Source organism: Lasiodiplodia theobromae (genome assembly GCF_012971845.1).
Source record: "Lasiodiplodia theobromae strain AM2As chromosome Unknown scaffold_7, whole genome shotgun sequence".
Lineage (NCBI taxonomy): Eukaryota > Fungi > Ascomycota > Dothideomycetes > Botryosphaeriales > Botryosphaeriaceae > Lasiodiplodia > Lasiodiplodia theobromae.
Window position 1 is genome coordinate 1,041,032 of NW_023336563.1, and position 26,528 is coordinate 1,067,559.

At 49.7% G+C, this 26,528-nt stretch overlaps 6 protein-coding genes across 6 annotated transcripts; 4 read left to right on the forward strand and 2 right to left on the reverse strand.

Annotated features, from left to right (window-relative positions):
* Window positions 1-1,113: 1,113 nt before the first annotated feature.
* On the forward strand, window positions 1,114-3,168 carry LTHEOB_2976 (Zinc-binding oxidoreductase; the record flags this gene model as incomplete). Its single annotated transcript, XM_035511847.1, has 3 exons — window positions 1,114-1,431; window positions 1,484-2,656; window positions 2,716-3,168. The coding sequence occupies 3 exons, from the start codon at window positions 1,114-1,116 to the stop codon at window positions 3,166-3,168; spliced, it is 1,944 nt and encodes a 647-aa protein (XP_035363702.1).
* Window positions 3,169-3,401: 233 nt separating this feature from the next.
* On the reverse strand, window positions 3,402-5,285 carry LTHEOB_2977 (Cytochrome p450; the record flags this gene model as incomplete). The annotated part of the gene is made up of 7 exons (XM_035511848.1): window positions 3,402-3,589; window positions 3,647-3,877; window positions 3,935-4,537; window positions 4,590-4,658; window positions 4,714-4,816; window positions 4,876-4,995; window positions 5,055-5,285. The coding sequence occupies 7 exons, from the start codon at window positions 5,283-5,285 to the stop codon at window positions 3,402-3,404; spliced, it is 1,545 nt and encodes a 514-aa protein (XP_035363703.1).
* A 6,883-nt stretch (window positions 5,286-12,168) lies between these two features.
* On the forward strand, window positions 12,169-13,230 carry LTHEOB_2978 (SesB-related regulatory protein; the record flags this gene model as incomplete). The annotated part of the gene is made up of 3 exons (XM_035511849.1): window positions 12,169-12,248; window positions 12,301-12,577; window positions 12,628-13,230. 3 exons carry the CDS (start codon window positions 12,169-12,171, stop codon window positions 13,228-13,230), a joined length of 960 nt encoding a protein of 319 aa, XP_035363704.1.
* Window positions 13,231-14,918: 1,688 nt separating this feature from the next.
* Window positions 14,919-15,221, forward strand: LTHEOB_2979 (Nad-binding protein; the record flags this gene model as incomplete). Its single annotated transcript, XM_035511850.1, has 1 exon — window positions 14,919-15,221. The coding sequence occupies one exon, from the start codon at window positions 14,919-14,921 to the stop codon at window positions 15,219-15,221; it is 303 nt and encodes a 100-aa protein (XP_035363705.1).
* A 3,298-nt stretch (window positions 15,222-18,519) lies between these two features.
* LTHEOB_2980 (uncharacterized protein) lies at window positions 18,520-19,362 on the forward strand (the record flags this gene model as incomplete). Its single annotated transcript, XM_035511852.1, has 1 exon — window positions 18,520-19,362. The coding sequence occupies one exon, from the start codon at window positions 18,520-18,522 to the stop codon at window positions 19,360-19,362; it is 843 nt and encodes a 280-aa protein (XP_035363706.1).
* A 2,706-nt stretch (window positions 19,363-22,068) lies between these two features.
* LTHEOB_2981 (uncharacterized protein) lies at window positions 22,069-24,175 on the reverse strand (the record flags this gene model as incomplete). Its single annotated transcript, XM_035511853.1, has 4 exons — window positions 22,069-22,125; window positions 22,209-23,652; window positions 23,706-23,983; window positions 24,038-24,175. The coding sequence occupies 4 exons, from the start codon at window positions 24,173-24,175 to the stop codon at window positions 22,069-22,071; spliced, it is 1,917 nt and encodes a 638-aa protein (XP_035363707.1).
* Between the last annotated feature and the right edge of the window lie 2,353 nt (window positions 24,176-26,528).

The window sequence follows — 26,528 nt, forward strand, 5'->3', positions numbered from 1 at the left end:
TCCTGCCACCCTTTTCTCGGACCGGTGGGGGAGGCGTTCGTCAACGATTTGGGGAGGGCTTCTGATGACCGGCTGCATGTTTCTCATCGGATCCCTGTACGCGTCCGGCAGCGTACACACCACACACGGAGCAGCACGGTGGGTTGTCATTGTGACAATCTACGTTTTTGCCGTCGCCTACAATGTCTCGTGGGGCATTGCCATCCGGATTTACACGAGCGAGATTCAACCAATCAAGACACGACCGATTGCGTGCAGCTTGGCGCAAAGTGCCAATTGGGTAAGTTGACCAATTCCTGCAAATTGAAAAAGACTGACATCAACAGTTTGCAAATTTTGCCGTTGCTCTGATGACTCCTGTCTTCCTTGACCGATCGCCATTCGGTGTCTATTTCTTCTTTGGTGCGTGCTCCCTTGTCATGGTACTTGGATGCATGTTTGTGATGCCGGAGACTCGTGGCAGGACTCTGGAAGAAATTGATGCTGCCTTCCACCACCACGCTCCAAAAGACGTGAAAGGAGAAGTAGCATGTGATTTCACAGTCATTGAGCTTCCCAGCACCTCCGCCGGCCAGGAGAGAACCGTCGGGGAGGAATAAGGTGCGCGCCCTTTCAGACAGTTGAAGCCGTCGGAAACCCCACCGCATCAAAACAATTTCATTCCTGGTAGACGAGAAAAGATAGACATTTCAGACTGACCCAGAGAACTCAAGAAATTGGATATTTGTATTAGCCAATACTATTGAGATGTACTTAAGTTCTCTCTCCCCCACCTTCCTTTTTCATCTCTCGTGCCAAAGTCCGGCTTGGATTGAACCTGGTCAAGCTGAATTGCCCCTGAGTGGACCTTCAATCAGGCATCAGCACCATTCATTTCCTTCGCCCAGAAAAAATTCCAAAGTCTAAAGGTATAGGTGGTTGACTAGTGTTGAAAAAATACGAGATACCACCACACTAGCGATCGCTGCCTAGCGCACGAGCGCTTTCAACCGCAAACACCATCACTGAGACACCTTAGCTCCAATACTATATAAATATCACCAATATCGTCCCCTGCAGTCTCTAAACCACCATCAACCACCCCCTCCACCCACTAACTAATAGCCCTTGTCCATGGAAAATAACACCACCACCACCAAGCGGCTGCAACGCCCAGGCTTCGGCCTCCCCATATGCTCGCAGCCAGATCAGGACACCTTCCCCAGCGCTGTGCTTGGGTGGAGCCCGGACCCAGCTACGGAGCGCGAGCACAGCATGCTGGCCGTCATGGACGCGCTGACCGACAAGCCGGACTGGGAGCACAAGATCTTCGACGACGCCATCGTCGCGCGGTGGCGTTCTGAGGCAGTGTACGAGCCGCCACCGCTGCGCTCGTGGTCGCATGTGACGCACACTACGCGGCAGGGGTTTGACGATGCGATGTTTGATTTTGTGAGTGCCATTGGTGTTTACGATGATGCCTGGGCTGACGGTTTTTGCACAGTGCATCGCCGAGCTACGCGACAAGGCCGCCATCTACGCCTCGAAGCGCTTCGTCCGCGTGCTCGACACGGGCACCGCGGTCGCCAAGTCCGACGTACTCATCCCCGACTCCCTGCGGCAGCAGCTGGTGCGGACGGTAGCGGAGCTGCTGGAGGACGGCGTGCCGGAGGCGAAGAAGGACTGGCACCCGCGGTCGGACGAGCAGGTGCTGGACCTGGTGCACCCGTCGCTGTTCCCGCTCGTCTACGGGCGGTCGAAGATCCTGGGGGACGGCCACACGCTCGGATTGGACGACTGCTTGGCAGAAGCCGGCTGCGGCGAGACGGTGCCGCGCGAGTGGATCGAGCAGGTGTGGGGATCCCAGAACAAGGTGTGCCGGTATTGGAACAGGCCGCTGTGGTCGAACCACTTCCAGTGGCTGCCGTGCGAGGTTGCGTTCACGGAGGAGGGGAAGACGCGGATTGCGAGTTATGTGAATAACTTGCATCCGGTCAGGCAGAGGGCGCTGTACCCCCTCATTGAGCGCGTCATGGATGCTGCGATGCCGCTGTGGGAGGAGGTTCTGGGGTACACGGCGGAACATCATGAGGCCGAGTCGTACCAACGCGTGGCTCTTGACGATCCGTACTATACCTACCATGATATCGCGCATGAATTATCTTTAGGTTGGGACCCGGACGATGATGACGAAGAGGACGAAGAGGACGAAGAGGACGAAGAGGGGGAGTCCAACGAAGATGATGAAGACGACGAGGAGTACGAGGAAATCGAGGACGACAGAGACGAAGAAGACGACGGAAATGAAGCGGAGAAACCAAAGGATAGGAAACTCACTCGACTCGAAAAAATGGACTCGGTCCGCACGATCATCCTTCCGAGCCCCAAACCCTACGATGAAGATAACAGCAAGCACACTTCCAAAGAGTTCAAAGTCGACCTCCGCCAGAAATTCGCTTCGGAAGGTCTTCAGGTCATCGTCAAGCTCGCAAATATCCACCTGAAGCCCGAAAAGCCCACCTACCGCGGTGGATCATGGCACGTTGAGGGTATGCAAAATGAATGGATTTGCGCGACGGCCATCTATTATTACGACTGCGACAATGTGACCGATAGCTACCTCGGATTCCGTCAGGGTGTCGACACGGAGTATATAACAGAGAAGCAAGAGTGGCAGGTAGGAGCGAACTTTCCCAGTCCATTTCCTTTGCTGGCTGACTGGCTGACGCTTTGTAGTTTGATTGGGGTGGACTGGAGTATATCTACGGCTTCAGGCAGGAGCAGCCTTCGATTCAAGACGTGGGTCATGTCCTCACGAAGCAAGGCCGCCTGGTCGCCTTTCCAAATGTTTTCCAGCACCGCGTCGAGCCCTTCAGCCTGCAGGACCGCTCCAAGCCAGGCCATCGTAAGATCCTTGCCCTTTTCCTGGTCGACCCGCACCAGCGAATCATCTCGACGGCGAATGTCCCCCCGCAGCGTCACGACTGGTGGGCTGAGGAGGTCGCCAATGGGCGGGTCGGAGAGCTTCCAGCGGAGCTGACGGAGATGATCACCATGAACGTAGATGACTGGCCGATGGGTATGGAGGAGGCAAAGGATCTGAGAGAGGAACTGATGATCGAGCGAACGGCGACTGAGGCTAAATTTGACGACCAGGTGTTCGAGAAACTTAATTTCTGCGAGCATTGAGGACTTATTGTATCAGGATCGTAAGAGCCAAACCTTGTTGTAATTCAGTAGAACTCGGCGATACGATCTGAATAGCACGCATATTTGTTCATGAAGTAATTGTGTACGAATGAAAGCTTTGCCTCCTTCTAGTTGCTTATAACCATACTCCAAAAGTTTACAATTTCGCTTTGATGCATGGCAGAGGCCCTAAAAACACACAATGACGTCCGGAGCTTCCATATTCTCACACACTACAGCTCAATCTCACACTCCCTCGACTTGTAAAAAATCTTTGCGCTCGGATCCGGGACGTACTCAGACTCAGTAAGACTCTTCGGCTGCCCGCCCTCAAACTTCCAATCATACTTCAGCAGCAAGTGAGCAATAGCAATCTTGATCTCGTTGCTAGCGAAAAAGCGGCCGGGGCAAGCATGTTGTCCTACATTCCATCATCAGTGAGAGTCAAGAGGAAAGCTGCGCTTCGACAAAAGCTTACCGTGCCCAAAGCCCAGATGTTCCGCACTGGTAGTCACAAACTGCCAACGGTTCTCCTGTCCGGGCTGGTTGCGCATATTCAAGAACCGGTGTCCGTCAAACTTTTCCGCATCAGGGCCCCAGTATTTGGGATCGAACATCTGGTAGGTCGGGACGGAAATGAAAGACCCCTTAGGCAGCCTGGTGCCATCCGAGAGTGTGACGGTCTTCTCCACACGGCGCTGCATGGCATCTGCTACGGGTCAGCACCAGCCCGAACGCGGACTTGCAAGACAGAACAGCAACTTACTAGCTCCCAGCACATGGACACGCTGGCTCTCCTTCATGCAGCTATCCAGCAGCTTCATCTTGTACAGACTCGTCTTCTTCCACCCGCCATCCTCCTTCAGCACCTGAACAATCTCCTCCCGCAGGAGGTCGATGTACTGCGGATTAGCCGTCAAGTCGTAGAGTAGCGTCATCAGCGTCATCGACGTCGTATGAATCGACACGACACTCAACAACAACTGGCCAGACACAAAATCAAACGGGCGCCCCGCAGCCACATCCTCAAACCACCCAATCGCATCCGTCGACTTCGTCTTCTCGCCCCGCAACAGCGCCTCCTGGCGTGCGGCGCGGCGGGCGGCGATCTCGGGCTCGATGATGGCGCGCGCCTGCTTGACGTGGTTCTGGACGGTGCGCAGCTCGGGCAGGAAGCGGTAGACGAGCGGGCGGGCCCATGGCGCGTAGGTGCGCAGCACGCGCGCGGCGTTGAAGGCGTCGACGGTGTAGCGGATCGAGATGGCGAGCCACTCGCGGTTGTGGCAGATGGGCTCGCCGAGGAAGACTTTGGCCGAGAGTTGGGCGGCGATCATGGGGGAGACGTGGGAGAATTGCATGGGGGTCCAGTCTGTAAACGTCAGCTCCCGTTCCAATCTCCCAGGGTACCCCGCGAAGCCTACCTTTGGCTGCTGGGATGAGCTGTCCGATGACTTGGGTGGCTTCCTCGGAAAGACCGGCCGTCATTCCACCTGGTATTGTCAGTCTCATCGGCCGCTCGGTGATGACGGTGCATGTGGAACGAACCAAGCGCTTGCGTGAGGTTCTTACGAACGACGTCCTGGAATATGTGGTGGTCTTGGATTCCCTCTCCAAAGACGTGGAGACCAGGGTAGGAGGGGAAAAAGTCCTAGCCAAAACATTCAGTACGCATGCATATACAAGATCGCGGGGGTTCATTTTACTTACCCTTGCGCCAAAACCAGTCAAAGAAAGATGCTCGTTGTTCCGAATTTCATCGGTGAAAGAAGGTGGTAGGATGATGACAGGCCCATTTTTACCAATGACCTGGAACACCTTCCCTTGACACTACAACACAGCTGGTGTCAGGACAGTATGCTTTCCTCTGTTCTTGCATGTCCACTTACCTCATCCATACCCCGCTTCATAATCGAGATGGCGTTCTTAACGAACCGCTCTTTCGCCTTTGCATTGGTCCATTCTCCCGGCTCTTTTCCAATGAGCTTGAAACCTGGATACGGCCGCTCTTCCTGCGCATAGTAAATGAAGATAGAAGCAATAACGACAAAGACAGCAAACAACAACGTTCCCAGTGGAAGGGTGCCGTCGCTGCTGGAGGAAATAACTTCGAGGGCCATCTTTGCTGTGTGTAAGGAAGGGTCCTCCGCAAAAGAGGAAGTGTGGATCTGGAGACGGACGCCGCGCTCCTGCGATTTATATAGAACACAGACGGCCACTCCCCTCGACCCCGTCTTTCGTTCGGTTGCGGGTCCCGAAGACGAGTGTCGCACAGGGGGGCCGGATCGCTGCTCTCCCGCTTGCACAAAGCGCCGATCTTCGTTTCAAAATACAGGCCCGCCGATTATTAGCTGGAGAGATGTCCGCGCTGGTGCGTCGTCGTAATGCTGAGCTGTTGATTGGTCGACGCATACGCGCGACTGTAACACCGCTGGGTCCGCGCGCCGATCCTGGGGCCGCGTCACGACTTCACAATCTTAAAGGGGAACGATTGTATCTTTAGTCTCACATGAGGCTGAGTTGCTACGTTCGATGATGCTCGGACCCGTTGTCAGCCTTACGGGCCCATCGGAGCAGCTGTGCTCTCCGCGGTTCAATTAAGGTGCGGTGGCTGAATCTTTGTTCGCCAGGCGTTAAATTGCCGGCTCAGGGGATTACACCAGAATTACCGTATTTGATTGGATGCAGTGTGTTCTCGTAATCGTTTTCTGCCCATTGGTGCCTTGTTGTGCATCCTCGCATTCGGGTTGCGCAATACGATCCCGTCGGATTCGGAAGGCCAAATTGCGGGGTTGCCGTGAAACTTATACATGACTGCCTCTACCAGACCGCTGAGTTGCGCAAAGTGAATTCCTTGCCCCTTTTTCAAGGAGTGTCAGTCGTACTGCCGCGCTTCTTACTGGCTAGCCGACGAACAAGCGCATGCCGTTCTGAGAAGCTGTCAAACCACAATATGACATACACGTGCCTTTCTCTGCGTGGTTAAGTCGCACCAAAATGTATCAATCAAAATTCAGTTGATAGTTTACTAAAGCAGCTTGATTTAGCTCACCAGGCTGTAGTCATATACAAATACTTGCCACATCCACTGCAGTTGCGACATGGAATAGCGAATCGAGTAAACTTTACGTATCATTACATTAAACCCTTGAGCACACGTTGCGAGTGCTCAACAAGAGTTGCGTGCAACTGTCTGCTCTGTTACACATATATTGTAAACCAGGCCAGACAACTGGGGAGATGCCGTGAGTATTGAAAGCATATTTTATTCTGCTTGAACCTGAGACGTCATCAGGCTATTAAGTATATAGCTATCCGTTCAAGCATAGCTCGGATGCGTTTCCGGCAAAGACGGAACAACTGTCGTGCACATGGGTGTTTTGAATGCCGGTCCGACCGAAGTGGGGTTCTACGGATGCCTATCCGATCTGCCGAGCTTACGTCATTGGAGCCACCATAAATCAGATGCCAGAGCTATCTCCTCTCGAGCTATCAAAGGCACATCTTTCAAATTCCTTCGACACAATCTCATAGCAAAGACCATCGTCAATGACTCCACGTCCCTGGGCTCTTTAATAAGTGCCCATGGTATCGAGGAAGTAATAAACTTTCTCATCTGCCTTAATGGGTCCTCGACTGGGCCGGCAAGCTTCCCGTGACGTCAACGCCCATCCCCGACGGCACGAATACGTAAACGTTTTTGGAGCTTTTGCTAATGTCGGCAATATCAACCTTGCACTCATAGGAGCGAAGAGTACGGACATCTTTGGAGCTATAGTCCGGCCGTATATGTCGAAGTTCCAAGGGGCAGGGTGTTGTTTCGAGTTGAAAGTATTCCACACCACAGATTTCCCTATATCTTGAACGGGCCGAGCCATATATGCATCAAACGTACCAAGGAGATTCTGGATCACCTCCAATAAGAAATGGACTTGCATCTGAGTGAAGAGGCCACCGTCGAAGCTGCATTCCGAACAGAAAATTGGAATCGGATCATGAACGACAGTCCATCTCCGTCCTGTCTTGTAAGAAGCTTCATGAAGAGCTTTTAGATGCCAAAGCTGATGCATCTGACCCTATGGAACTGAGAAATGTTATACAAGCTTTATATAGTCGAAAGCTCGCAAGGACAGGCACTAGCAAAACTGGTATTCCACGGGAGACCGCCACTCCTGGCGATCATGTGGTGGTCTTGCACGGCTGCAGAGCTCCGGTCGTGCTGAGAAGGCTTGATGATGTATCGCAATTCCAAATCCTGGGCGACTGCTATATCGAGGGAATTATGTTTGGTGAAGGTGTGGTCTGGGATTAAGATGAAGCTGATGAGATCGTCTTGATTTAAGCAGCTTAAGAAACCTCTTTTCATAGTTGCCAAAATTACTAGCTCATCATACTGACCGCCATATTCAAGATCAAGACCCTCTTCCTAGTGGAGGTGCAACAGAAGTTGTTGTCAATTTTTTCTACTAGAAATAGGTACCCTAGTTGCAATCTAAAGAAAGCGGATAACCCCGACCACATCAATGCCCAGGCTAATCTCTAGTGTCATCAGATGGACTTCACCCCCTTAGATTCGCATGTATGCCTTGTGCAGTCTCTGCTCCAGCATGTTCCAGTATGTCCGCAATGACATCCTGGCTATTAATCCTTGCTTGGTCAAGTGGGGTTGTGCCTTGGTCCGAAACTGGCGATAACTCAGCTCCTCCTTCAAGTAAACGACAGACACATTCTACATGACCATTGCTCGCCGCCCAATGTAGCGGTGCCCATCCAAATCTGGTTCTCAGTGACGGTTCAACACCTTGGCTTATGAGAAATTCCACCGTTTGTGCATCACCCCCCGCCGCTGCCGCATGAAGAAGATTAGGATTGGCGCTATTCTGTCTTAGGAGATTAAGAACTGGGAGGAATTAATTCATGAATCTGTCTTCCATCACCGCAGGGTGTTTTCTTGCTTACCTTTAGCTCTGTCTGGAGTTGCACTAGCATTGTTCACCCGTAACGACGCATTCCGTTCTAACAAGAGCTTAGTTATCCCAACGTCGTTGCGTTCCATAGCGCGGTGGAGGAGAGTGCAGAAATCGAAACCTCGAGTGCTGGGATCGATCTGGTACTCTAGCAGTTTCCTGACGGTCTCGACATGGCAACGCTCAACGGCCAAGAAACATGCTGTTGTTGTGAATCTAGCCCATTTTGGTTTGAGGGGTGTCCGTGTATTTCTAGTTGAAAGATCAACTTTTCCGTGCTTGACAAGTTCAGTAATGGTAGCTGTGTCTCCGTTGTATGCCGCAATGAGAAATCCGGTGTACCTTCTTAGCTTGCGTGGCGGGTGCGGTTTTGACACAGGGGGCTTGGTCCTTGGATTCAATCCCTGATAAGGCTCTCTTCTCGGAGGAGAGCTGCCGGCCTGGTTGTCGTGTGCGTGTGATGGGCCAGTAGCAGAATTATACTCTCGACCACTAGCATCGCGAAGTATCCTTTGCACCGTACCCCATAAGTCCCTCCGAGCTGCATGAAGGAGGAAGGAATGTCCGCTCTCAGTAGTAAGGTCAACATGGACGCCATGCTCCATAAGGATTGTGATGATTTCGTCGTCACCTTTCTCACAGGCGATGACAATCGCGGAATTCCCGAACTGATCCAAAGCATCCACATCCATACCGCTGTGAATGTACTCATAGACCAGGTGGGTACACCCCAAGAACACTGCCAAATGCAGTTTTGTTGTGATCCATAAAGAGAGTGGAAGCTCCTGTCCCGGATGATCCGGAACATAGATCGCTCCCATTTTCTGGAGCAGACTTTTCAACCAGTTCAGTTTAACCCGCTTCTCCAAAGGATCTTGGATGATACAGTAGTATGTCCCTAGGCGGAGCAGGAAATTGTGATAGAAATCGCTCTGGTGTTGGTTCTCCAAGAGTTGTCGAATTGTTTGTGCGATTTTTGTGCTGATCGTCTCATTCCTGATTTCCCGAATATGGCGATCCAGATACTCTCCGGCGTACCGAGCGAAAGGATAATCCGTGTGTTTATCCATCAGTAGAACGTCAGGCCGCTTAATCGAGAGTATGCAAAGATAACTTGCGCAGGTAGAAGCGATGCGGCAGCGAAAATCAAGGAATTCTGCACCTTTGTTGACGGCAAAATAGTTCTGCGCTGTATAATGGACAAGGCCTACTGTATTAGCCTCGTCAATTACAACCAATCCGCAACAAAATTCTTGAAGATTTTCCCTGCGCAGCATCCTACTTTCCTGGATGTCGATGTCTCCTTCTTCCACAGCCAGGGCATGCAACATTTCTTCAACTAACAGCGGCCGAGATGCCCACACGATCCAAGAAAGTATCCGAATGGCATAATCCCGCTTGGTCTTATCCTGGGCTTCGATACGCCCCATCGTGATTCGGTAGAATTCCTGCAGATTCTCAGGAAGCTCTTCTAGTTCTTTGCGGACGTTGTACGGCGACAACTGGGCGGTGATTGCATCCATGTAAAGTTTGGCCAAAAGAAACCTATACATATCAGCTTAGTGCAATACTAAAACCAACATAAAGTTTTGACCTTGTCAATCCCTACATTTGCGATGACTTTTGGGTGACACTTTCCCCAATATCCTTTCTCAGATTTGGATCTTCTTTGATCGTATCTTGAAGGCCGCCACGTTTTTCGATAACGTAATCGATGTACCTTTGAATGTCGTCACTCCGAGCAGCGACTGGAATCTGGCTGAAGCCTTCGGCCATTCTGTCAAAGCCTTCAAATATTCGAGAGGTTACCAACAGATTGATATCCTTCCTGATCTTCTGAAGATGATTGACGAGGTTGACCCGCAGCTCCGGTACGCATTCATCCAACGCATCTACAATTATGTAGACCTGTCGATCACGAGTGACGTCTGCAAGTATTTCGTGAACCTCCTCCAGCGATGGATGTTGTTGGGCAGGTGAACTCCTGTCGAATATATGGCGTTGACGATTCCAGATTCTCTTGAGCGATGGTGGAAGGTTTGTCGAGTCCAGGAGTTGCTTAGCGATGCTACCCAAAAGGTGCTCCAATGGAGGACGGTCTTCGTAAGCAAGGTAAAGATATGCCACCTCTGGTTGCGGCCTCCTCGAATTCCTTGGCAACTTTTGAAGATGACTGATAATAATTGAACTTACACTGATATTAGAAATTATGGCTGCCTTATGGACGCAATTACTTACGCTAGAATCGTTTTCCCCGCTCCAGCTTTGCCTTGTTAACCGACGGGTCCTTCCATGGGCGAAAATGGTCTACTCACGCATTCCGACGCACCAGAGCTTGTGGGTCTCTTCACTACCCCAGGCCACGAATTCGTTTGAATTGATCAGCCATTGACCAGTGTTTGGGGCCGTGATCTTTTCGAATTCTTGCTGCTTTGCCAGGTAGTCCAAGGGAGATAACCAAGTAAGCACATTGAAATTCGTTTCTTGTCTGTTTCCGTAGACTACGTTCGTTACAATGATGAATTTAGGTAACAGCAGGAAATTCCCTTACCGTTCTTGATTACAGTCCCTATCAATTTATTATTAGAACGGTATTTATTCTTATTGAAGCGGTCAAGACTTACCCCCGACGCGAGAGTTAATTATGCGGTTGGCGAACACACCGAAATTCGAAAAGCGGCCGCGATTCGCCACAGTTTGTGACGAATCAACCCTTTGGGAGTAATCCGGCCCCTGCATTCGGTCTGGTGGTATTTGGCGTATATGAGGGACCTTCTGAGCGTAAAGAAGCCTGACGTCATATGATATGTGAATGGAAAGACTAAAATATAACACAAGATAACTCCGAGACCGAATCTCTGAAGCTCTCATTCTTAGAAGTTAAGGTTAGTATATATACCTAAATATCGATGAGGGCAATGCCAGGGTTGATAACACCATTTCGATTGCGCTATTCATGTGATTGTATGTCTCCTTGGGTCCATGTGATACCAGCTAGGCGTTGGAGTTTAGTGATCCTGATTCTGATAGGATTTGCGCGGGGTCTCTTTAATCGTGTTGATGAGGTTATCTCGTCCATGGAACTGCTTCCATTTATCATTATCTGACTGTGAGAAATCATCATAGATGTGATCTTTGAGGTTACGTGCGAATGGGTAGAGGGGATCCGTAAGGTATTTGACGGTCTGGACCGGATTTATTGTATGGAAAGGATTCACCAACACTGTTTCAGCTGATACCTTTATGCATGCGAACAATGTGAGCGGTTGAATAGTAAGACTGAACATCTGATCATGATCATCTCTCACTCTGATATCGTATTGCCAGCACGGAACATCTACTCGTGATCGCAAAGAGAGAGCTGAATATTGTTGCCTCTTTCTGCTCCGAGCAAACTGTTTTGTTAGCTGGCAGAAATATGGAGAGAATGCATGAACATCTTTTATGGTCAACTGCCGAACTTACGGAGCCGACAGCCGTGGCATCCTCCGCCTGATAGCTTGGCAAACAACTTGGCGAACAGCTTGGCGATCCCTAATGTAAGCACTAGTGAGAAGGACGAATGCGTCAAAAAGTTGCACGAAGCTGTGCCGTTGTAATTATTAGGTTTAGCAATAGTTGCAAGAGAAGACATCATGAGAGGCATTCTTGCTACCAAATGATGCATCTCTTCTATAGATCGTTAAGATGCAGGCAATGAGGATGAATTCAACAAGTCATTTTGGCTAGTATACAGGTCTATCGTAACTCAAATTGGCAGGTGCTCTGGCGCTATACTTTTTCCGGTGAACTAACTATCTGCAGGAACTATTTTTGCAACGATAAAAATGGTTGGTGCAATAAAAGAGCTAAGAATCCTCTTACCGTTCCTGGCCAGTCAGCGCATGTGAAAATGCAATAGTGTGGGGTGCAATAGGAACATTGCATCTGTTGTTGTATTTTCTATTAAAGGCGAAGGACTGTTCATTCCCAGGGCAAATCAGCTATCCAACGGCGAAAACATATCTTTCTCAGAGTAACCTCATCACCGCAAAATATGTTCAGCAATCCCACTGTCAACTCCAAAGACCACGAAGTCCCAGACGTGCTCTCTGATCCGGCAGATGCAACGGTCGAGTAACAACCCCGCAATAGTGCATTCGTTAACAATTCCAGCTGACCATCCCAGCATCGTTTTTGTTCACGGGCCTGGTGGCGACAAAGAGGGCACATGGACCTGGATCTCTCCCGAGAGGTCTATTCAACAACCTGAACGCGTATTTTGGCCCAGGGACCTATTGCCCAAAGACCTTCCTCACGCCCGTATCATCTCTTTCGGGTATGATGCCAGTTTCGCCCACTTTTACCCTTTTTACGGACCCAGGAACGTTCCGCAGGGGACAACCCTGGATGACCATTCTACTGCACTGTTTCAAAGGCTAATAGCCCTTGAAGATGAAAGCTCTGTAAGCATCCCCTTTCGTACAACTCCAGTAGGCTGACTTGCATCATGCAGTCTAAGAGGCCGATTATATTCGTCACGCACAGCCTTGGGGGTCTCGTTACTGCCAACGCCTTGTCTCGACCGAACGGAACGGATAGCAAGAAGGATGAAATTGCGAACAGAACTGTCGGAGTAATCTTCCTCGGCACCCCCTTTGAAGGTTCGGAAAAGGCAAGTTGGGCAGCAGCGGCGCTCCGACTGCTGTCTTTCGTGAGCTCAACCAACGATGAAAAAATCAAAGATCTCGAAGAGAGATCAGCGAAACTCGTCAGCATCAACGATTCTTTCTACAAGTATCTGAAGAAGAGGGATCGGTTGGAGGTAAACAAGAACTTCCTTGAGGTTGCTTGTTTCTTCGAAGAGTATCCAATGAAGATTGGAGGAAAGAAAATGCACATCGTACCCAAGGAGTCGGCATGCCTGAATGGGGTCGATCCGCAATCCATCTCAGCACATCATTCGGACATGTGCAAGTTCGAGGACGAATACCGCAACGGATATAAATGCATCTTAGGCCAGCTGCAACTGTGGATCAGAAAACTGAGCTCGGTGTCATCCGAGAGAAAAGGCATTTCCCAGGTTGTCAAGCACTTCGTTCTATCAGTATGGCATTAACAAGCTGGTAGGGACACAAAACCATCTTCGGAGACAACAATTACCACAACGGCATTCAGAATCGCGGTGGTATTATAGCTGGAGTAATCCATGGCACAGAAAAGCATGCGAACCGTGTGACTGGGACTCATATAGTGGTGTGTATCCCCGCTCTGAGAGCTGGAGTTCTCTGACATATAGTAGAACAATCATGGAACGAGCCGGGCGCAGTCTCCAGAAACAGACGATATGTAGAACCGGAGAAAGGGAAGTTTCGTTTATTTTGCTGAGGAGGGAAAACCAGTCCGCAGCTAGCGGATCGTCACCAATCTCCCCGTTCTGTTTGGTGAAGCTGTAGTCTGGAAAGAAGATAAGGCTGATGAAATTGTCTTGGTTTGAGCAGTGCAATCAATTTCCTCTGTAGTTGCCAATAATACTACATTCCGGACAGTCCCGTCCATCGAATGAGAGTGTATTGGATGATAAACGTGATTTTCATATTCCTTTGCGATTTGGCTTCACTAAGCCACTTTTGCATCGTGGGGCGAAGCACAGCGAGTCATTTATATGATCACGGATATTAGATTGGGCAACCTCATCCTATCTCCTGTGAGGTTGTGGCACGGCGCAAGGTAGCAGGATGCGATATGGAATCGTAAATAGAGAGTTGTGTCCGAACGGCCGAAAGCTAGTCTAGAATGCTGACCTTTCACTGGCATGGAAGCTCATCCAAGATAATGAACTCCACCACTATTTCTTCCAGGTTTTTCTTCTCTTCCAAGCTCTTGGACGTAAAGACACCAACTGGACGGGCCGTTGCCACCTTTATATTCGACGCCCTCGCTCTTATACCTTTCCCAGATCTCACATCTGAAGGGGACTCGGCGCCAACCGGGACTTACGACCAATGCCTTGTCCCGACCAGAAGGAGCCGATAGAAAGACAGACGAAATACGCTTGAAGTGCTGAAGTACCACCGCTCGAGGGCTTCACGCTGGAATACGTCCCTCTGATGCAATGTTTCTGATGAGAAGTCCAAACGGCGAGAATGCATACTTGTACGACCGAACTTGTACGAACTGGGAGACTCAGGACCTTGAAACAACCAGCGCACCCCGCTCCGTACCACATCCTCCCTAAAATTACCAGCCCCCACGCAACACAAGTTTCCCTTGAAAGCCTGTGCCCCAACGCATTTCGGCGTTGTCTTTGGTTGAGAGTCAATTCAGCCATCTATGCTTGTAGATTGCACTACATAGGGCTCTTAGGTTCGAGAGATCACTGGGTATATAGTTTGTCAGCCCTCACTAAGTCCGGTGCTTCTCTATTCTCATCAATCAAGCCAGCCTCGGTAATGCATCGTGGTTCAAAACAGCCCCACACTGCTACCATCACCTCGCAGCCTTGATCTCATCATCAAGCCGTAGCAAACTTGGCCCAAGCTACCACAATTACCACGCAAGCCCAGTTTGACACCGGTCTGACAGCTATGGAAAGTGTTCGCGCATCTGGCGTTCCAGTACCAATTCCACCACCTGGGCAGCTGCCTCATCCTGGAGACCGACAGCAGTGAGTTCATCTGCCTAGCATCATGGCTGCCTACTTTAATGCTTTGCAGAACATCGATTGAGCTCACAGACATCACACGCGACCCTTCCACTCAACGGGCGCCATCCGAGCGCGAAAGCACACTACCCCTCATTTCGCCCATGGAGAGTACCACTTCTGAGAATGCCGACGAGAACACCGACGAAAATCCTAGCTTTGCCCAGCAACGAAAGGATACGAAACCAAAGGAAGGCTTATGGGAGAAGCAGATGTTTGTGGACCAGTCGCTGAGAAGCATGGCTGCATTCATGGTTGCGCTTGCAACCATCATGGTTGTTTCATGTATCTCGCTTGCCCCCAAGCTCAGTAAGGGTGACCTCAGAACGACGTCGATTCCTATCGTCAGTGGTTCGCAAGGTGATATGAACGCGATATGCGAGGTGACTTTGCCCCAAACCTTTTGATGGAATAATGATATGGACTAAATCAGACCCAGGTCTTGAAGTTCTTCATCAACGTGGCGGCCACCATAGTGCTTAGCTCGTCTAATACATACCAACACCTGGTCACCTCTCTGGACATTTGGGATATTCGTCACGCGCTTACCAAATTCGGAGATTCGCAGGTAGCGACCAACTCGCCCTTCGCGATAAAGCATAAGCGTGTTGGGCGCTGGAAGGCATTCTCAGCCTGGGCTCTTCTTATCTGTACATCGGTGGTATTTCTCCTCTTCAATGTACATGTGACCTAAAACTTACACTTTAAGCTAGCCTGTCCACCTGCTGGCAAACTCGGTGATAGGAGTTACGCAGACCATCACGGAGGCGGTTGACAAATACGAATGGCACCCACTCCTCGAAAGTAACAGCACCCTACTGGACTCGGGGGGCGCATGGGGTGGCTGCTGGAGCATCTTTCGGCTTGGACATTGGACTGTGGATCCCGATTATGTGGATTGGTTCCCTGCTTCAGACCTTGATTACTCTTCCGACCAATACGACTGTAGAAGTGTAAAGAACGACAGAACACAGTACCCAAATCCATGGGAAACGCTTCGAACTCCGGAAGAGAAGTCTGACTGCCATTCCGTAGGAAGGATATTCTATGACAAAAGTGCTTGTGGACAGTATTCGAACCAATCCACCAGTAACTTGGATGCCCTCGACGAATACTATCACGCAGATTCCCGCGATGGGAATATTATGGGAAATTGCACTACCTCTGACATCGCCTGCCACCTGGACCATATATGCGATCGAATAGATCACAAACTAGTGGTTCGCCTTTCCGCCGCGATTATCTTGGCTATTTGCCTGACTATCAAAGCAGCCTACATGGTTGCTGTTAATGTTCGGGGAAGGTCACGTGTCAAGTCGCGATGCTTGACCTTTGGTGATGTTCTTGTGGCATCGGTTATTGAGAATATCCGCATTCCCAATGAATGTTTGGTCAATAATGGCGACTTTCACCGACAAAAGACGACACACGAATGTCACAAACACTGCAAGGCATGGGCCGACACTTCTGATACTGGTGACGATATTGGCCACTGTCAGACTTGTTGCAAGTTTAACTCCGTCGATCACATGTCCAATCTACCCTGGCCTGCGCTGTCGACGAAGCACAAGAAGTCCCTAATCGCAAATCTCGGCCAAACGGCGCTTACGCAAATGTTGATCCTCAGCCTATGTTCTACGGCATTGCTAGCTGTGTCAATGATTTTGACGGTATACTACATCTCTTACTATTCTGTGGCAGTGTGCGCAGATTGGACGACATACAGCAAACAGTTTACTACCGTTCAAGCTCTGTTCCGCATGCAAGGAGTCACTTTACGACATGAAATAGCGGCGTTCTGTATTTCCAATGGAGCGCAGCTAATCTATTCTGCATTGTATCTCCTCCTCCTTTACAACCTTACCCTTATTAGCGTAGAGTACGAATGGGGCCAATTTGAGAAGGGACGCCGTCGTCTGCGTTGTACGATAGTCAAAGGACCTGCGTTCGACCAGTCATACCTTCTACAGCTTCCTAAGAGGGTCATGTTCCCAGTTATCGGCTACAGCATCCTAATGCACTGGCTACTTGGCCTCTCTGTATATACGGAGGAGGCTATTGTTACGGATGGATACTATAACTATCCGACCTACACAGTAAGTGCACGTCCATTTGAAGCATTACGAACTCACTCGTATTTCCATTCTCATTTCGTCGCGCTGATGGTCAAGGTCGTCACCGTTCCGGCATCCGTTTGGGGCTCGAGTGCTCTTCTACTCGTGATGACTATTGGTTGTTGGTGGACATACACCTACAATCGTGAAGGCTACATACCACAGATGTTTGGGTCCGTTCGTACGCTGTGCGCCGCTACGAGTGAATTGGAAACATTTCACAGGGAGGGTATCCAATGGGGTGATTGTAAGCTTATCTCCCCTCATTCAAAATTCACGTGCTAATGATACTATTTCTGTAGTGACGAAGGACGAGCACGAAGCTGTATGGCGCCGCGCTGGACTCTCGTCTGCTCCGGTTAAGAAAATGATACCAAATGAGTTGTATGCATAGTATGATGTACTTCACTCAACAGCAGTATGTTTGTGTCTCATAAAGGGCAAGGGTGGGAATTTCGTAAATAATTGAGGCGAAGCTAAGTATCAGGAAGGCGGGAACAAGGTGGACGACACATGTCTCGCAGGATCTGTTTTCGGATTTGACATAAAGCATAGAGACGAATACAGGCATGGTTGGCTGAGAGTGCCAGAGCCAACCAGAAATATCCACGGGGGTGACTCCCATGTGTTGAAAACTGTCGCTTATGAGACTGACCATTCAACCAAGAAATCATGCAGCCAAATAGCTTCTGTACTTATATCTCCCTTGATTTAATTAGGACGCCAAGGCCATCGGCTCATTCTATTGTCTCTGAAGAGGATTGTACTAGCTGATGCCTATGAAATCCTATGCATGGCGGCGATTGCCTCCCGCCACATCGTCACGACAGGCCGAGTCGGCCTCTCTATTCAAACGAATATGTCAGCCTCCTTTCTGTTAGTGCTACTTCTTGACTTACCAATTAAGATAGTGGAGTGCCCACAGTAAATTGCTTGAGGATCTCGGTTCCTAAATTCGGAAAATTTTATGGCGAAGAACGCTATAATATCTGGCAAGTGGATAATATTGGACGAGGACAACACTGTCGGGAGGATTTCTATCTGATTGGGGGAATATCTATCTGTCCGATGGAAAAGACGTCTGATTTTCTGCCGGTGCTCAATCAGCCGCCCAAGAGTAGAATAGGGTAAAACTGCAATTGAAGCATGCAGAAAGATTCTATTCTGTAGACTTATCTACTCTGACAAGCATTTTGTTGCATTTATGTAATTCGTACTACTTGAATGTCGAGATTCCCTGCCAACACAAATTAAATTCTGAGTGAGACTTACATTTTGGAATTTTTAAAAATGGGCCCCACTACCGTTACCGCCAATTAAGCACAGTGAAACGATAATGGCCGCGTAATTGCTTTAATCATCTCTACCTTCCGAATGGATCGGAAGTCTGATGTGTCCGGTAGCACTGACGTCGCTGACAAATATTGCGGCTAGCCGATAGCACCAACACTGCTTACGTAAATTCATATCTACAAACTCGCCATCGTTGGGCCTAATAAATAGTGACCTTATGAAGAAGTACTCTCTGAATCAGAAAACATCAAATCAGATATCCGACTTTCTTTCGTACTCCATTGTTCTGCTTCACGCAATGACCAGAATCACCATGGCCGCATTATTCACTACCCACTACCAGGAACGCTACGGTCCGAAAAGCCAACCACCAGACTCGAGCGTTACCCTCCCTCCAGCCCTGGACCTCATACTCCGCCACAAATCAATCCGCAAATTCCTCCCCGACGCCCTCCCTCCCGCAACCCTCGAGCTCCTGATCGCCGCAGGCCAAAGCGCACCAACCTCCTCCATGTTACAGGCCTGGAGCGTCATCGCCATCGAAGACCCAGCCCGCAAGGATACCGTGGCGACTCTCGCCGGCGACCAGGACTTCATCCGCCAGGCGCCCCTCTTCCTCGCCTTCTGCGCTGACCTCGCCCGCCTGACGGCCATCTCAGAGCAGCGCGGCCAGCCGGGCAAGGGGCTCGAGAACATGGACTTGTTCGTCATGGCGACCATTGACGCTGCACTGGCAGCGCAGAACGTTGTGGTTGCTGCCGAGTCGCTTGGCCTCGGAACGTGTTATGTTGGCGCGGCGAGGAACCGTGCGAGGGAGCTATCGGCGCTGCTGGATTTGCCGAAACGGGTCGTCGTGCTGTTTGGATTGGCGGTGGGCAAGCCGGATCCGGAGTGCTTGCCGGCTATTAAGCAGCGCCTTGGGATGGATGAAGTCTTGCATAGGGAGAAGTGGAACCATGAGGGTCACGCGGAGCGTGTGGCTGAGTATGACGAGACTCTTGGCAACTTTTACGAGAAGATGGGAGTTACTGGGAGGAGTGCTTGGAGTGAGTTCACGGCGATGTGGTTGGCGTCGGGAGATCTTGATGGAAGGGAGGAGCTTAAGGATGTGTTGATGGAACGTGGCTTCGAACTGAAGTAGATTCCGTCAGGCGGCAGAAGAGAGCTTTGGACGTTAGCATAGTTTAGAAATAGAGAGGTGGCACTTGTAAATCAGCTTAAATCTGCCATTACTAGTGATTTACTTACTGGAGAACAGGCTAGACCAGCAAATTACCTCAATACAAGAGGGGTAAAGTATCAGGAACATGTTTATCTAAGTTCGTGTCAAAGATTCGCTGTCATTATAACTCCCTCTAATGAAAATCATTAAGAAAGAGCTTTGAGATAAAGTACCCCCTAGTAAAGAAGGGAGCATGTGCCGTACTCTACGACCATGTTAACTGTCACAATAAAACCTCCAACCGCTGCTACTCCCGTCACAATTATAAAAAGTGCAAACAACACTCAATCGAGTACTTTCCGCAAATGAGTGAACTTACAAAGCATCAACGTAACTCCGTTGTACTCGTACCCAAACGCAATACCGGATACAATCCAAGCCATCGTCTAGCCTCGCTGCCGACCGAAGACCCGTGCGATGCCGCCATCGTTGTATAGCTCGCATACTTCGCGACTTGTTGACGAGCATAACTCGACCTCGGCATTTCCTGCGCCTTCTTGCGCTCGTCCAATTAATGCCCTAAGAGATGAATTCCCGCACACGCGGATTGTTGAAACGATTGTTGTAATAATCCCAAATGGAGCGATTGAGAAGATGATTATGTCGAGTAGCGTCACACACTCGCTGAGGTATTGTTTGGTAGGCTGCTCCCCAAAGAGTGAAATAAGCGGGGCAAGGTCTGTCGCCAGATTGTTGGAGAAGTCATCTCACCAATTGCCCATGATGCTGCGGCGGTTGGGATTGTTCAAATCAGACAGAAATCATCCAGGAGAGAGTAAATGCCCCGTTGATGAAAGATGATGCGATTGTGAAAGCGGGAAGGGCGATTCTTGATATCGAGGTAAGAGCACGCCCAATTAAAGAAATTGTTTCCGCCCCCACAGTGCATGTGGGTCACCACTGACGTGCTTTCACACTACTGGTGAAGAAAATCATTTACCAAGAAGATCTTAAAGCCAGGATATGTACCAGTCTCATGGCCCAGTCACCAATAGAAGACGTGTATCTAAGTCTCAATGGGCAACCAAAAGTGGATGCTGTTCCAAGTTATATTGTAGGCTGTCTCTGCAACGTGACGTAATACGGGTTAGGACCAGGTGTAGATTGCTTGATTGGTTAATAGAAATGCATTTAGAGTGCTTTTCCATCTCAACTCCACGGTCTGGTCTAGCCCTGAAACAATAAATGGTGTACTCCTGTGATTGAGCGTAGTACTCTTACAGTGCCGAATTTGATTTGCATTTACAGGCCATTATATGCCATTGCATGGAGCCGACTGTACGCTAGATTTATCGTTTACACATTTAAGAAAAATGGTCGATACTTTTCGTAAGCTATTCGTGCTTAGATTGCACTTCATAGTTATGGAGTAAACTAATTAGCCTAAATCTGGGAGCATCATAACTCGCGTATTTAAAGAAGCTCAGTCGCGTAAAAGCAGGCAAACTTCTAGTAATTTGATAGCGTGTGTGATTCTGCAAGAGTGATTTATTCAGCCAAAGAAATTTATTCAGCAGCTGTACGAACGCGCAATCTAAGTGAGGATCCGCTTCAAGAATGCCCAGAGTCTCCACCTCCTTTTCTGTTTTCCCGTTTTTAGCTTTTCAAGTCGTGGCTCCAGATCTTTAGATCGTGTCTCTGATCTATCACGTCGAAGCTCCACGCCTCCGCTGCGCGCTTCCAGCCTATCACCTCGCGATTCCACAACTTCACCTATTGGTCCTAAGTAGTCCCTCCGCATTTCCGGAACTTCGTTTTGCGGCTTCCAGGCTGAGTCTGGCCACGTCGTACCATCCATTTGCCGTTCTCGTATTCCCGTATTCAGCTGCGAGATTTTTCGCCTTTCACGTGACTCAGCAAGCAGTTTGAGAAGACGACTTTCGTTTGGGTGCACTCTTCTCAGGATTTCTTCAACGCTAGTCAAAATATCCGGTTCCTCGTAGATTGTTCTCCGCTCGTTTGGGGGGCGCGTATTACAAAAGGCGTCTGTATTGGCGCCATATTGCAAGAGTACTTCGATCGTCTCGATATAGGCGGAGTCCAGACATTGCTGACCGAGCTTCTACTGATTATTAGCTGTGGGGGCTAGAAAGAGCTTTGACTGTACCAATACTCACCTGCTTTTCGAGACATTGAAATAGGAATTCACACCACAGCGACTGACCACTGAATGTGTCATTTGGATCTGTACCACATTCGAGTAGATGGCGGATAACCTCCGGGTTGACAGCAGAAAACCCAACCAATGGTGGGTCCGCCACCAACGCATATTGTAGGATTGCTTTACTCTGGCTTGCAAGATTCGGCGTGATTTTCTCTCTCACATACAACGAAAGGCCCGTCTGTACTGCAACGTAGGAGAGATCGGTGTCAAAAAGCGGAGTTGGCTGACCTCGCTTAGGCGACACGCCATAGATGACATTGCTCCAATGGAAACCCTATAAGCCTCTTGTTAGATCACGACTTATTTGAGCCTTCAACCTTTGGTAATTTACATTTCTTCTTGCACTCTGAAGCCTTAGGACCTCGTCAAGCTGCTCAAGTAAGGCTGCAACAGGCAGGCCTCGATCCGTTTCTAGGACGTGTGCGGAAGAGAAGAATAGGTATAGGCCCTTGTCAATTAGATCATTGCCCCCCACAAATGCTGATGGTGGTAGAGTCTTGAAGAACACAAGGCTCGCCCTGCATATGGCTAGATGAACGTCGAATGTTTCACCCGCCCATCCATTGAGCCATTCACTCTTCGTGTGTAGGAAGTCTCTGACCGTTCGGTGGAAGAAATCGACCTGATAGAGGTATAAGTTTGGGACGTTGAACTTTTGGATTGAAAGATTGCAGTGAACATCTACAAAGTCCATGCATCTTCCCTTGAGCCGTTGCTTGAACCTTTGGATGTTTTTGAGATCGTCGTTGGTGAGCTCGGCTATCTTCTGTTGTAGAGCATAGTCCTCGTTTTCTATTCCCCTCTCTGTAAAGCTAAGAAAGACTAGAAGAGGAGGGAATGTGCTCGCCAAGCAGATCTTGATCATTTGAGCGGTATCTCGATGGTAAACCTTAGGTATGCCGGCCAAAATCCGTTCGAAGAGTTGGTCCAGCTCATCGGGATAGCCATCCACCATTTTGATGAGATCAGACATAGTCGGGTAATCGACGGCCGTTTGGAGTAACAAACGGACAACGTAGTAGACCCAAAGAAATACGCCTTGTGCCTTTTTGGTGATCATGTAGATGATATCCAAGCATTGGTCATCTTCCGCAGTGAACATCTCGTTGAGATATTGATCCTCGCGTAGGTTGCGGTAGACGTATAGAAGTATGTCTTCCGAGGTGAGTTCGTGCACATTGAGCTTGTCTTCGAGTCCCCCATATTCAGCTTCAAACACGTTCCAAGGCCGACTAGACACGCAGAGCTTGAAAGGTTGGGATTCTGATGATGTGATCAGGTTCCTCAGCAGACGGATCAGCTCTCGGTGATCTCCATCATACTCATCCAGTCCATCGATGAAAAGACATATCTTTGCATCCAAGGTCTCCTCATTTGCTAGGCGCTGAAAGCATAACGACAAGGCTCGCAAGTTCCAGGGTTCGTCCCAAGTCAGCTTGTCCTTGTTCCAACGCGACTCACACACGCGCGCAACTAGGTGCGGACACTCGCGAAGGATTTGGAACAGCAATGACCGCAGTAGCCCAATCTGACGTCGTTGGAGCGGATCCCCGGATACCCAGAAGAAGTGGTTGACAATCACCAGCCGGTCGGAGCCAGCCCATTCTCGAAGAGATTCTCGTGTCTTGGGATGTTGATGAATATATTTCATCAACGTCGACTTTCCGCTACCGGGCTTGCCAGTGATCCAAAAAGTCCGTGCAGATGGGGATTTCAGCCAGTCGGAAAATCCAAGGTCCGGATCATTGAGCACCCACTGGAAGGTGCTCTCGTATGCCTCAACGACATCTTCGAAGCGGTCGTACATGATGTTGTACCGCAGACTTTGAAGAATGCGCCGCCGCTTATCAGCCAACTTCGATTCTTCAGTGAGTGCGCCAATCTGTTGTCCGATCTCGGGCAGATAGATGACCCTGTGGCCAAGCTTTTGGAACTTTTCCAGTCTGCGTATCAATTCGTCAAGCGTCACTCTCGTCTCTAGCCGAAACTTCTGGTTCGCATCGATGATTTCTGCTATCTGCATCGTCAACAGACCATTTGAGCCGCTACAGAGTAGATAAGCTTCTGCATTCATTTATGGTGAGCCATAATCACCTACTGTAGGAGTGCTAATAGGCTCGTATTCAGTTGTTGCTGGAGTCGCTGAAGTTTGCTGTCCAAGTCTCTGATCACTCCCTCTTTCATTACACTTTTAAGTGTGATCCGTACGGCGCTTAGCTTGCGATGCTGGTTTGCCTGGTTTCGCAGGCCTTCCAGGACTTCCAATAGTTCATTAGAAGCATCGCAGCAGCGCTGAGCAATCTTTCGGAGTTCAGGATCTGCACCGCGTGCTCTTTCTTTCAGAGGACCGGCGATGGATTTCAGCCGCGTCGCAATCTAGTCGGCTTTTCGGTTAGCAAAATTTGAGCCAAAGAGTGAGCAAGGCCGTACCTCGCTAAGCTCGCTGTTTTCCTGGAGTGCTCCGTCCGCGGAGCGGTAGATCTGATTGAATTTTGATACCAGCCTGATGCTAAAATCAACAAATTGGATAACGTTGCCCGCCACCCCGAGGGACGATAAGGGATCCATCCCTAGGGCATGTTCAGTGTGAAAAGGGTTAGAAAAGGCTTCGAAAGTTGCACCTCCCGCGAGCCGGCTGCGAAAGCTTTGAAGACTCGCAGAGTATTTAGGCAGCACTTCCAAGCAGCTGAACGTGGGAAGGCTGAGTCCACAAGGTAGAATTGGCGGGGCTAGGCGTGCAGGGCTGAGTGCGTGGGGCTGCGTCAGCGGGGCTGCGCGGGCGGGGCAGTGCAGCGCAGCCCTGGTATAAGATGCAGGCTGACACACAATCAGTCATGCAACTTTCTCTCATTTGAGTACGGTCTTTCTCAATGATATCATTGGTTACTTGGAATCCTACCCAATGACCATCAAAGAACCTGTCAATCCGACATCTATGGACTTCACGGAAGAAACAGACAAAGAGGCCGCCAGACACGATCCAAGCATACTGGAAGCGGCGCAAGAGGCGGAATGCGAGCATTGCAGTCTTTTGAAAGGGTTCAAGCTGCCCAATGGCTCTGTGAGAGACCCTTCAGAGAGTGAAAGTTGGACTTTTTTCCACGAGCCATGTGCCTCTTGTTCTCCAGAGGACGGATCTCTCGACGACTGTTTTCTTTGCGCCATTTGCATCCATATGCGACTTCGACACTTGATCCAATGTATGAGTCACGACCGAAGATTCATGCTTGAGCTTGGAACCGTCCATGATATCCAGGAAAGAACGAACTGCCGCTTCTGCAGTTTCATACTAGACACCATCATAAAGCTCAAAAAGGAACGGGAAATAGAGATTCGAGAAAATGCCTGGGTCGGCATTGATACTTACGAGTTGAACGACTGCACATACTTTGATATCGCCATAATCGGGTTCCGGGAAGAGTCGGTAGAGCTGAGAGTCAAAATCGAGGATGCCAAAATACCAACATCAGATCAAAACTTGGAAGCCATGCGAAGCGCGATGATTCCGTGGGAAAAAGTCAAAGCTTGGATGGATCAGTGCGAAGGGCAGCCAGAATATCCACAGGATGGACCACCTACATCTTTGCCGAAAAGCTTCCGGCTCATCGACGTTAATAAACGATGTATCATTTCAATGCCACCCAGTTCAAGCTTCAGCTTCGTAGCGCTCAGCTATGTCTGGGGCGCTGAACCAAAAGGAAAATCCACAACGGCCCTGCGAGACAACATTGCCGCCCTCCAGGCTCCTCGCAGTCTGGATCTACTCCCTGCAACTATCGAAGATGCCATTCAAGCCTGTCGTCAGCTTGGTGAGCGGTATCTATGGGCAGACCGCTTATGCATTATCCAAGATGACATCCAGGACAAGCGAGAACAGATCTCAAGTATGGGAGGGATTTATTCGTCCGCGTCATTGGTCATCATTGCCGTCTGTGGAGGCCACATGGATGCTGGCCTTGCCGGTGTCTCCCAGCCGAGGGAGATCCCTCGCCCTTGTGAAGTACTTCCAGGGCTTCGATTCGTGCCTCAACTACCTCACTACTGGGGAATAAATAGAGAGACTATTTGGGCATCTCGTGGATGGACATATCAGGAAGGTGTGCTGGCCCGAAGGAAGCTGCTCTTCACGCCCACCGAGGTATGGTTCGATTGCAGCCATGGAATTCAACGGGAAGTCGGCGACCCATGGTCGACACTGCGGCCAATCAGTCTTTTCAGACCCGGAAAATCCAAGGACGTCTTCACAGAATTCATGAGGCATATGCAAATGTATTGCCGCCGAAATTTGACCAACCAATCCGATGTCTACTCCGCTATTGAAGGTATAATGTCAGAGCTATACAAGAATACTTCAGGGCGCCACTTCTACGGACTTCCATGCAAAGACTTTGACCGAGCTTTGATGTGGATGTGCAGCCATGTCCCCGGAAAGTCGCCACTCCGTACATCCAAAGACGTATATCTTCCCAGCTGGTCGTGGTCTTCTTTCAATGGAGGTCTTACGACATTGCCCTCTGATTTTGAACATCACTTTTGCTCGACGCTGTTGAGTTGGGCATCATATGACTACCTTGACGACGGCAGAACAGGGTTGAAACTCAATTATCTGGATGAGCCCAGCCCTCCCTTAGCTTGGAGAGAAGTCGGACGATATCCTGAAGGAGCAGAAATCGAAGAGCCCTACTGGTTTCTGCAACTGTACTTGGCTCTCGCCTGCGAGCTCGGATTATTTGAGGGGGTTTCGAAAGATGATGTTCCCTGGGATACTCAGTCTTCTTTCGCGAGCCGAAAAGATGCACTATCGGGCCAATTTCCCACCTATCCAAGCTTTAGGGCTGAGATACAGAGGATGTGTCAAGCGAAATACCATGGCAGCACGTTGGATCGTTGGGAGAGTGATATCAACAGAACCATATCTGGT